Raw genomic sequence first — 12,312 nt, forward strand, 5'->3', positions numbered from 1 at the left:
CCAAATGAAAATGTTATATAAAATATAAGATATAACTCCTACTGCTCTGCCTTCTTTGCTAATGGAACATGTAAATATGTTCTACCAAATTTCTCTGACTGTTACTTTCATACTATAAAAATGGCCCATTGAATGCTATTAAAGTTGTGAAGGATAAATAAAGGCATGTTTTTAAAATAATTATGTAATTTCAAGGAAAATCATGCTTTCCTTGTATAGGAAACATATCATCCCTAAGAATTTTTAGGCTTGTCAAAAATCTTAAAAGAAAATGCCAATTTATGATTAGGAAGAACATCAATGTTCAATAAATATTTTCTATATACAATGTCACTCCTCTTGGTTGTAAATACATTTTAGAGCCATGGCATTTTAAAAGATTTTCACACACACAAAAAATGATGTATTTGTAAGGCCTCTTTTCTTGTACAACAGAACTCTGGTGGGAATATTTACAAGCTGATGAGGTATCTCATCATAAAATTACCTTTTGATTTGACTGGGGTTCTATGTCCTAAGTTATAAATTAATATCGACGAATAAATGTTCGCATTTCAGGTCGTATCAGCAACAGACTGTTGCTGGGGGGGGTAATTTCAGAAATGGCGCGAATTTGAATCGCCTACACTACAGAACTGTTTTTGGATGTTTAAATCATGGGAACTTTCAATTTTGTTGAACAAGGAGACCCATTCAACTCAATAGTAGTAGGTAAGCAACAATAATCGTCTATGAGATGATTCGTGTTTAGTTTCTGATACACACGAACATCAAGTTTTTATTTTCATTGCATTCATTATCATTATACACTGAGAGAATAATAAAGAGAAATGTCAGTAGTTCAAGAATACCTCAAGTTGAATTTATATAAGTTACTTGATGATCCAAAAGATCAAGTTTATTGGTTAAATGTATTCAACAAAAGATTTTTATTCATGTTTTATTCATACATGTACAATATACACAACACTGATTTGGAAAGCATATTTATAGCATTTGCTGTAGAGAATACCACTTATAATGGTGAAGCATACATGATAATCTCATGTCATATGTTGAACTATGACACACAATTGGTAAAAAAAAAGAAAAAGTAAATTACTGATATATACAGTCGTAGAAAACCGACATATAAAGGTATACTGAAGCTGATGGATTAAGAAATGCAACAACGTCACACAGCATATTCAGCAAGTATCCATGTAATAAATATTTGTACAATAATTCACAAAACGCACTTAACATGATACTGCCAAGTGAGCAAAGACTTACTTTCTGACACTGGTCCTAAATCTGTCAGCAGTATGCACCTGTCACGTTTAACAAAATCTGACCTAATTTTGCCCAATTACAACTGAGCATCTGTGCATACACACAGCAGCAACTTTTTAATGTTGTTCCACATTATAACCCCTTAAAACTACCTAAAACCATCCACAATAACTAACCAAGTTTAAAGACATAAAAGAGGTTGAAGGTTCTCTAAACTCTGTTTGCATGTTGTTGTAAAAATAACTGTTTAAATACAGTAATGAATAACATCTACTTTAATAACCTCTGACCAGTAGTCATTTGAGTTATATTATAGTAGACCATTTATACTAGGATTTAGCCATGTAAGCATCTGTATACCTTTTGAATTTGATGATGGCTGCAGTGCAAGTGTATTAAACTGCATGCCATTCAGTGTTAAAAACCATGGTTGGTTAGACCTCGGTTAAAAAAAGCACCTATAGAATTTCACCAGAAGTGATATCTATCTGAAAAGCTTCCACCTCAACTCTACAACTCAGCTATGGAAACCTCTTTACCATTCAAACAGATACGTGTAAATACATGCATTACTCATTAATATGTAAAACAGCATTCATGTGCCCATGTAAAGTGACTATATTTGATTTGTTCTGATCCGCAACCTGTCCAATCATCCCCAGTTTAAGTTTAGATCCCAAACTAAAACATTGACCGATGGCTGTAGCTCCTACAGCTACGTTAAAGTGTTACGTGCCACTATATGGAAATTTCAATATAATTCACCATAACCTAAAACAGCACTACACTACTGTGCAAGCACTACTAATAACAGATAACTGTAGAAGAAGCTACAGAACCTACACTACTCAACGCAATAGTTTTACATGCATCACACTGCACAATACCCTGCACAACAGCATGAATCAAGAGCTTTGAATGGGTCTGAGATGACTGCTGAAAAAAAATGTAAACATACAGTAGAAATAGCAAACTGGCCTGGCCATCTGTACAAAAATATAGTGATTTCTTTGTGAACAGTTCTTTGGGTGTTTAGTTGGTGAGGAAGGAGAGTGTTGAGATACAGGGCTGCAGTGCAGGACAGATCTGAAACCCACTTAAGAGTTTTAGGGGAGGAGGAAGGGGGGAGACTGCTTGACCAGGTGAGATTTTCCCCCTGCTTGCCCCATGTGCTCCCCCTTTATGCTGGTATCCACAAAACTGCAGGATTTAATGAATGTTGAGATTGTGGAAATGATCAAAGATGGCGCCGAGTGCCCAGCTTGTCTCCACGTTATTCACCTTTTTGGTAAGCTGTGAAGAAAAAGAAGATCATTAATCTATGACTAAAATTGTGCCGCCAAGGAATGTTCAGGCTCTTGGCACTTTAATTAAGCACAATCAAAAATGTACAGAAAACAGGTTTGAGATCTCCTGCATAGTGTATTTCCTGTAAATTTGTTCAAGCTTCACAGGAGTTTCCCATTTTTAAATTGTTGTTTTAATATTTCAGCCTCACCTGCAGAACAGTGCTATCCTTGAAGCCGAATCCCTCTTTCAGTAGGCATGTGATGTAGGTCATGTCCATGCACAAAAAGGGGCTGATTGGGCGGTATTTAGTCATCTTGTTGCACACTTGATTAAGAAAAAGAAAAGAACTATAATTAGTTTGCTATGGGAAGCTGCAACGATTGCTCATACAGTTAAGGATTTTAAGAAAAACGCTTAAGCCTTAGTATTAAACCTTGACGCATTTATCCTCCCACACGGTTTGTATGAGTTATTCCTCAAATTGGGTGGCTTGTTGAGTAAAAAGTACTACCCAGTACCCAGAACACCCTAGAACTAAGAACTACTTTGAAAACCTTTGCAATGAGTTTTGCACAGACAATGTAAACATTTTGTAACTCTTTGAGTGTAGAATTGGGCAATAAAAATACATAAAGACAGGATTAAAAGACTAAAAGACGCCCACATGAGATAAGCATAGTGTTGACTCTATCTAGTGAGGACAGACTGTTGATTGTCAGGCTACTGTGTGTCAGAGTCTGGGGAAAATTACGTAAGACATTGAGGCACCAGCACTGTGTTTGCTACAACCGTCTAGCACATCTTTGTGAAACAGGTCTTCCCAATGTTTTGTTTTTCCTCCAGCTGACAAGGTGACTTGTGAAAGTTTGGGAAGAGGGGAAGAAAAGGAGAAAAGTACAAAAAAATAATTTTATACACGTGTGCTGATCGTGCTCCAAACCATGAGACATGCCAAGCAATACCAAGTGTTCCCACACAGAGTGAGACATTAAGTCCTGCCTGCCTCCAGTTAGATATTGGGCATTAGGTGTTGTCTCACGGTCAAGGAGGAGGGAGTACCCACAGGGCTGCTGCCATTGGGATAACCAACGTGCCAAATGTGGTTCATCGGGACCATGCGACAGTGTCAGTGTACAAATAAATGCCTTACATAAGGCGCCAACTCATTCCCCCTAGTGATAAATCTTCTCTGTGGACATTTACTGTTTGACACAATCTACCACGTGAGCCATATTCTATGAATCAGTTTCAGGCCTCAAACTGACGTATGCGTCACATTCTGTACAAGAACTCATAACATAATCTTCTACGCAAAGGGCATGGAAAAGCTGAGATAGCGGGTTGGAGAGTTACAAAAGAAGGTAGAAGTATTTGTGTGGGAGAGGCGCAACCTATGTTTATGTGGTGGCAGAGCTATCATTTTGTGAAGCCAGTGTGATTGTCGAGAACCTCAAATGCAAATAAGCACCAAGGGTTTATGTTTGTGCAATGTGTGCGGCAGGACTTTGACCCGAGTGTTCATTGGAGATTGGGAGAATGTCCAAGGACTTACCTTCTTTGGCTTTTTTTTTGAAATCCCTGACTTCCACAGTACCACCACGAGATCCGTCTAAAGGATTGAGACAATACATGTTTGTTCAGCATAATTTTTAAAGATGATGCATGTGTAGACATTCCGTAACATTGACCCTTATCCCTAATGTAATCCTACTCACCAATGAGACCGGTATCCACAGCTCTGTCATAGTAATGGGAAAAGGCATAGAAGACGCTGCTTCCCTTGACCTCAAAGGGCTGGTGCACAATTCCTTTCACCACTCGCGTCACCTCTTGGTAGCACAACTTGTACCCTGCATAACCTGGAAATAAAGGACCAAATGGATTTATACTCCTGTTATTGAGATCTTGTAAATTGCAGTTGCAGGTTTACCTCACAGCCTTTTATCGTAAACCTAACTTTGTCCTTTCTCTCAAATTCTCCAGGGAAAGATTTTCTCACAGGAAGCTCCAAATAGGCAGCTTTCATATGACCTGGAGCTAACTGGTTGGTCATTTCTACCAGTTGGAAACCATATGGACTGCTTAACAAGGCCCATCATAACTGGTAAATCTGCACTACAACATTGCTGAAGGGAGAAAGGGGCAGGCTAAATGTCAAGCCCGTAACTGAACTAGTTTAATTTTTATATTCCTATGTGAGTGTTGAATCAAGAGTGTTGAGTGAACAATTTTCTCTCTGCTTAGATACAGTGTTCATTTTAGTATTTCCGTGGAGCCAGAAATGACAGTAAATATAGAAAAAAAAAACCCAGAGAAGTTAACTAAGGTAAAATCAAATTGATTTTAAATTCTGTTATATTCTGACTCATAAAAGGAAGCTTGAATTCAATGTGAGTGTGACATTTTTGTATAACAGGATATAGAAAATAAAAAAAGGATTAGATATGTTTTGTAAGACTTTATCTATTGAAAATGTATTGATTTGTGAAAAGCAGTGTTCAACTTTGGAGTATGACAATGAATTGATCACAATAAAAAAAGTACATTGATTCATTCTAACTTTATTCTATTCTTAATCTGAGGTCACTCACCATCTGGGGTTCCACTGACTTTGTAGGTGTTGTCACCAAAGCTCCAGTCTTCTCTGAATTTTTTTGGCAAACAAGAACTTCTGAAAACTTTCCAGTCAAGTCCTGAAGGTTGAACATTGTGAGAAAATATATTAATCATCAATTATAAAACATAAAGTAAACAAACAAACAAAAAAACATTAATATTTACCATCAGCACCAAGAGCACCAAGAGTTGCCAGTCTGCCAGCCATTAATCCATTTCCAAGGTAACTGGAAATGGGAAAAGAGTAAAAATGATGTTGGCAAATTGTTGCATATTGTTTGTCTTTGTCTGAAAAGGGACAAAATAACTATTGTTTCATCGAGTTATCTGACCTGTGAGTATACAGCTCATAAGTCTTGTTGAACATATTGATTTTGGCAATGTAGTCTGGAGGAGCAGACAGCACAGTTTTCTGTGAAAGAAAATAGTGTCAATGTAAGGCAGTGTAATACTGAAACAAACATATTAGCCAGTATGCCAACTTTTGTCTTATCTTTATACCTTTAATTTAGGAAGGAACGTAATCTGAGTTGAACCTCCACCCAAATCCAGGATCCCAACAGTTTTCTTTGTTTTAGCATACAAATGACCTGCAATACAAAAGTATAATAAACTTGTGTAAAATTAACTTTAATATCAGTCATCCAAATCCATGAAAAACATATTTTTAGCAATACTTTACCTGTGAGGAAGTTTACTGTAACCCATGCCAATACCCCTGTAAAATAGAGAATCCATGTTACTGAGATGCATAATTTGAATACTAAAAATCAAGTTTTAACTCTAAATAATATGGTAAACACCAGTCACCACTCAGACATTATTTAACATTTGAAACAGTTTGATATCTGACACCTGCAAGTGTTTTTTTATAGACATATTCAGTAAATACAGTACTGCATGTTTATTATTAAGGTTTTTGTTACTAATGTCTTCATAGAAAGTGTACATCTTATGTTGGGGCCATCAAAGAACAGCCCAGGTAATTAAACATGTCTGAGATGTGAAATTAGTCACACCTCATAAAACCACCGGACAAGTATGCGAATGTCTGGGTTTGCGTGAAACGAATGTCAACTTAAATTAAAAAATGTGGAGGATTATTTTATATTGCGCGTGGGAGGCTTCCAGACAAGGTTTAATCCAGACAGCTATATTAAATACTCAGGTCGCTATCACAATAACAGACACAGGAAAGCTGGGGTAAAAGGGATGTTTCAAAGTCTGTGCATTGCATCATGGGTTTAATTTACATTTGTGCTTCATTATCTTGGATATGTTAAAGAGAGAAAAGTTACAGTATAGTACCTTCATTGGTGCCATTCATTATGGTGATACTGTTGTTTGGCACAAAGAAAGGAGAGTCATCAAAAACTTCTTTGACCTAAGGACACAAACCAGAATTTACATGTATTAACCATAGTGTACAATTTCAACTCTACAATGTAATGAAATCTAAGAGTTCATGACTCATGTGTTCCTCTGTAGTGTACACCATAAAAAAAACCCATTTGGTTGTTACAACATAAATATTCAAGCCGGCTCTTTTTATCTGGAGTCAACGGGAAGTGCACTGAATCAATCTTGGGCAAAATTGTCTGAAACTGGGCAAGCTAGAAACCACAAGTGCGGCTGGTGTGGTGGCATTGAATACGATAATTCAAAAGGCATTTGGGTTCCTTTAACTCCAGACAGCCTCAGAACAGCTGCTTTTGCACAGTACTGGTTTCTCTTCTCTCTTACGTTTCCTGTCTTTCTTTCTCTCTCTGTCTCGCACACAACGTGGTTTGCATCCCTTTGGGATGGTTGGTTTCTCTACCAAATTGTCTGAGAAAGAGAGGAAGCCTTACCTCATCCAACAGGGCTTTGGCTTTTTCTTGAGGCAGCAGGCGCAAGCCAGCAGTGGCTTTCAGAACCACAGGTGTTTGTATCCATTCCTCTTTGGGAATCGTCTTCTTTGCCACCTTCAGCAGTTGCCTAAGGGTTTCTCCCCCCTAGCAAATGGAAAATATGTACATATTATTGCAAATACACCACAGTTCCTCAAAGAGAACTCAAAGGAACCATCCTAGCCCTGTCCTGTAACATAATATGATCTATAAACAGTTGAACTGGCATCTTGTTTGTCTACCAGCAACAAGGTTTTTCAATGGAGAGCAGAATAATTAACCATTTCAATGTCCTTGGCTCATGGCTACATTGAGCATGGGGAGAAAAACCCATCAGTAGAATACTGGCATAAAGCATTTTTTTTATTAGAACATCTGCAAAAAGTACATCTGCAAAAAGAGAAATTACTGTGTGGTCACAAACTAAAGTAAAGAATCATTGCACAGTCTATAATTCCACAGTGCTGAGTTATCTTCAGTGGAAATATATAAATACATTTTTTTTTAAATTATATATATATGCTTTCTCCATCTGCACTGCACAGACAAGACTGGAAAAAGTCAAAGACATTAGAATGTAATAGAAATAACATTCCAAAGAAAAAGTTATTGGTTCTGACTTGGCTTTAAATCCAAGACTGGTTCTACTTGGAGATGAATCTATGTTACCTCGATATTCTTTCTACAATATTAGATTTGTTAAAATGGCATTGATGGCTGTTAACAAGTGTATCGCACTGAAATGGAAAAGTGTTACACCCCCATGCTTCAATATGTGGTTGAATGAAATCATGTCCTATATTCCACCGGAAAGAATCATGTATAATTTGAAAAAGAACTCGATGGCCTTTGACGAGGTATGGGGAAAATTTATTCTTTTAATGAGAAACTCTGACGGTTAAATTGATTTTTTTTTTTTTTTTTTTTTTTTTTTTTTTCTTTTTTTTTTTTTATTATTGTTTTTTTATGTGTATATGTATACTTTGTGTACAAATGGATGTGTGTGTACACATATGTGTGCGTGTGCATATGTATATATATGTATATGTATATGTTTGTAGGTGCGGTATGTGAGAGTATGTATATGCATGCAGTGGTTGTGTAGATGCATTTCTATTCAGATGCTTATGTTAAGTATACCCTTCCTGTTGATATGTGGGGTGGGGTGGGGGTGGGGGTGGGGGTGGGGGGAAATTCTCTGTAATTCTTAAATTTCTTTGTTTTGTAACTTACTTTTGTGAAAACTTTTTGGTAAAAGAATTGTCTGCTGAAATACTTGAGAATTAAAAAAAAGATTTGAAGAAAAAAGAGAAATAACATTCCCTGATGTTATAAGAAAGTTAGTGGCTTACCACTTCAGGCATATCTGCATACGCTGACAATCCAGGCTTCACGGCATGGTACATCTCATTGTCAAGCACTGGAAGCATCGCTGTGGGACACAGAGACACAGAGAGGGGACAATTGAAGACGTATGCTATTAGAAGGTGCACATTAGCGATGGACTGTGGGCAACTTGACTCCATCTCTTAAAAGGTTATTGTGCATGAGCAGAGACTTTTGGTTATTGTATGTTTACCACAAATGGCGACCACCAAGATTTTTCCAGACAGGCAAATTAAGAGTTTCTCAAGGCTCAGAGTTTACCTCATCAGGAGTGATGCCATGTCTCCATTTGATGGGTGTTTTGTGGAACCGATTACTGCATTATCAGCTTAAACCCATAATCTTTAACATATTGCTCAGGGTTGCAATTTATTAAATGAAACTGCAGCTGCTTATTACCCATTGTTCTCCATCCCTCTTTCCTCTTCCCACCCCTGTGTTTCTGTTTGCCTTCACACCATGCAGTGAATGAACCACGGCAAACACAGACACAGTAAGCAGACGTGCTGTGAGCCACAGGCTCCTGAGAGGGATGCAGTAAGAAAGAAATCAAGAGAGAGAGAGAGAGAGAGAGAGAGAGAGAAATGAAGAGGGCAGCCGTTCACAGCGTGTGCAAGGCGGGACTCTTCAAGATCATTCTGAGTTCATGGTCTAAGCTACACCGAAGCATGGATGTGAGTCAGGACAATCAGAGCAACACATCTGGAGAGGAAAATATTGAAACTCTAGCTACAAGAGGAGCAAGTAGGTAACCTGGGGATCTGCAGAGCTCATTTAGTGCGTAAAAAGGGGATATGGCGAAAGGACATGGAGAGACTTACCTGGGTCTTTTTGAATGAACCTGTAAATGTGGATACGGGTGCCGGTGCTGCCAGCATCAAACATGATCCCATAAAAGGTGCGACTGAAGTTGACCGGACGAGGGGCCACTGCTTCCTTCACCACAGGTACCTCTGGAGGAAGCTGATTGTCCATGTTGGTATGGTAATTGAACGCACGATAGCGGTTGTGCATATAGTGGTTGGAATATGTTGCCTCTGCCAGAAAGTACCCGGCAAAAAGCCACATGGACACCACCGTCAAGAGCAACATCTGCTGAGACATGGTTTCTTTCTCCCACGCCGACACTACAAACAGCTGAAGGCTTGACTGGCGGTTTGTCGAAAAGTGACTCAAGAGTTTTTATGGAGGAGGATGTGTTTGCTGTTTTTGCCCGGTCTTGTTGAAAGTCTTGAAGGGTGTGCAGATGCAGCGACAGTCTACAGAAAAGATGAAGAAGGGAAGAAAGAGAAGATGGAGAGAGCCCAGAAAGAGAGGGTGAACACAGAGACACACTCGGGACTGGTCGGTCATCTGTTTACAGTATATAAAGACATAAGTTCTTGGCTGGGGGCCATGCCAAACAACGGCATCCACCAATCCTGAGCCTCTCCATAGCAAGCCCTCTGAAATCCATCCTCCACCATCCCCTCCCCTTACTTATAAAAAATGGACATGGAATACCTGCTAAAGAGTGTTGTTTCTTTCTCGTCAATTACGTGCAAGGCGTTCAAATTGGCAATACCCTCCCCCATCATCTGAAGTGGCTTAGATGCTGCTAAAATGTCTCCAGAAGAACAAAAGAGAGTATATATTAAGACTTCAAACCAGTTGGATTGCTAGGAGTAAATGCATTGGTTTAAAAATACATTTTATGGGTGTACTTAATTAAAACTTACAGCTTTACTTTCTACTTACGGCCAGTCTTGTTACTTCACCACTTTTTCTTTCTCCTAACAAGCATTAAAACCTACTCATGCAAGCTTCCAATTGCTGCAAGCCAGTTTCCTTTCCAAGAATAGTAGTTATATCATGAACTGGCTTCTAAAGAATCTTAAACCACCGTTTAACTGGGATCTTGAGATTCTGTGTTACATGTAGTTAATTTGAGTTATTTGTCTCGTAATTTCTAAAATAGGGCTTTTCCCTCCGTTGCTCGCTTTAAAAGAGGTGTAAAGAGATGTAGACATTATCTAATTTATTGAAGGAGTTTGTGGCAAAGATATAAAATGGCATTATTATCATTAAACTTCAGAGCTCAAGCATAGGGTAGACAAATGATTCTTGTGTTGTTTTCACATCAGTTGCCAGGTATTTTGGCACGGCAGATGGTAAACTTCAGTGTCTGTGTACTTTCAGTGCCCACAGAGTAGTGGAAGATCCTGTACTCAGGACACGTAGGGTCACATTTTAGACACAAAACACTTTACAGTTTCAGAGGTACAGTAAATGACTAAATTGGCTAAATTATTTTCTTTTCAATTTACTTTCAAAGACTTGTAGCTAGGCAAGAAGATATTTTAGGATTATACAGAGAGAAAGCGTATGAGTGATTGCATTTTCTTTGGTGGAAGTTTTGCAAAGCTTCTTTATGTCTTCTTTATTGGTTTTGACAGAAAAAAGCATGTAGGGATCAAATCCTGTGTGCAGGAGCAGACACCATTGAAAACCTCATATGAACTGAACAGAAGGGTTTTAGAGGGCTTTTCTCGACTCTGTGAACCTTGGTCTCACATCAAGGAGGGTTGCTTTAATGAATTGTTGTGCAATCCTAAAACATTCAGGCCCGATGGAAGGGTTGCATTACGATGACATGTCTTTTTCTCTTTCACTTGCAACTAATGAAAGTGGTTCACCGCACGTCGAGTTAAGAATGGCTTTCATTGCCACTGCCGGTGAGACCCAGCTGAGGGACAGGGAAAAGGAGAAATAAGGGGCGGTGGAGCCAGGTCTGCGATTTTAGTGCCTCGAGGGGAGATGAGAAGCACCGAGAGGGCAGAGGGAAGGAGGGAGGGGACCTGGGTGGAGTTTGGCAGTGGCTGCGCTCCCATCATGCCATTCCAGTCCCCGGACAGTCGGCTGAGCAAAGCAACAGTTCCAACGTTGTAATTTGGAACTAAAAATATTACACTTTCTTTCCTCTTTTTCTTCTTTTTTCAAATTGCGGTACCCCATTATGGTCTTTTCTCCCGTGCCAAGCATGCATGTGCAGGCCCTCATATTGACTTCTGACAAGTTTCAACCGTTTTAACACTTTCAACCGTGCCATAGCAACACTATAGTGCATCTATGAACTAATTTAATAGGTGGCTGGCCTGCAAGTGTCATAAAAATGATCCTGCAAAAGATCATTATATGCAGGCTGTGATGCTTCATGAGGATTTCTGTCCTTCAGGCTGGACAGGTCTATATGGCACCACTCCACAATATGGTGACTGTTACATCTGCTGTTAAGAGCACCCTCAGCTGTTGTTTTTTTGGTCTCTAAATGAGCACTTATGTTCACACATATCTGAGACAATTACTGACAAGGCAGTCTGTACATCCATGGAATTATGACAATACATCATAAACTGTGTTTATGGCATAAAGCAAGGCAATTACAGTACACTGTTTGACTGATGCAATAAAAAATAAGCCATGATGAGCGCCAAAGCCAGACACAATCCAAACCATTTGTGCAGTGTTGACTGAAACATGTTTTGCCACAACGAAACAATAATAATTTAGAATAATTCGTTGCCAGCCCAGTAGAATGTGCAATGCATTCTTTAATTTAAATGATAATAGAGTAACAAAACAATAGGGTACTTTTATAGTGCATAAAACAAAAATATGACAACAAAATTGTGAGGTTTGATCATGCGCAAATGAACTGAATGTGTTATTCCTTATGCAATATGCATTGCTTTTTAAAGTAATAGTTCACCCAAAAATAGAAACGTCATCATTTACTTATCCTCATGTATTAATTCTTCTACAAAACGCAAAAGTAGATCATTTAATGAATGTTGGGTATTTCAATACAATGGCGGTACAC

The 12,312-nt window shown here is 38.6% G+C and overlaps 1 protein-coding gene across 1 annotated transcript; it reads right to left on the bottom strand.

The window, feature by feature from the left end:
* Window positions 1-103: 103 nt before the first annotated feature.
* On the bottom strand, window positions 104-9,775 carry entpd5a (ectonucleoside triphosphate diphosphohydrolase 5a). The gene is made up of 13 exons (XM_081394498.1): window positions 9,275-9,775; window positions 8,420-8,499; window positions 7,029-7,172; window positions 6,487-6,562; window positions 5,861-5,896; window positions 5,680-5,768; window positions 5,511-5,590; window positions 5,344-5,405; window positions 5,154-5,255; window positions 4,278-4,421; window positions 4,115-4,171; window positions 2,771-2,886; window positions 104-2,565 (listed from the first exon to the last, which is right to left on the bottom strand). The coding sequence occupies exons 1-13, from the start codon at window positions 9,555-9,557 to the stop codon at window positions 2,482-2,484; spliced, it is 1,353 nt and encodes a 450-aa protein (XP_081250624.1). The 5' UTR covers window positions 9,558-9,775; the 3' UTR covers window positions 104-2,481.
* Window positions 9,776-12,312: the final 2,537 nt, after the last annotated feature.

The sequence above is a fragment of the Scardinius erythrophthalmus genome (assembly GCF_964197995.2).
Source record: "Scardinius erythrophthalmus genome assembly, chromosome: 19".
Classification (NCBI taxonomy): Eukaryota; Metazoa; Chordata; class Actinopteri; order Cypriniformes; family Leuciscidae; genus Scardinius; species Scardinius erythrophthalmus.

Coding starts and splice junctions, on each gene's coding strand:
- entpd5a (XM_081394498.1), bottom strand. CDS start 9,557: ATGTCTCAGCAGATGTTGCTCTTGACGGTGGTGTCCATGTGGCTTTTT. Junction 5,256..5,343: donor TGGTGCTCTTGGTGCTGATG/GTAAATATTAAT, acceptor TTCAACCTTCAG/GACTTGACTGGAAAGTTTTC. Junction 2,566..2,770: donor AGGATAGCACTGTTCTGCAG/GTGAGGCTGAAA, acceptor TTTTCTTCACAG/CTTACCAAAAAGGTGAATAA.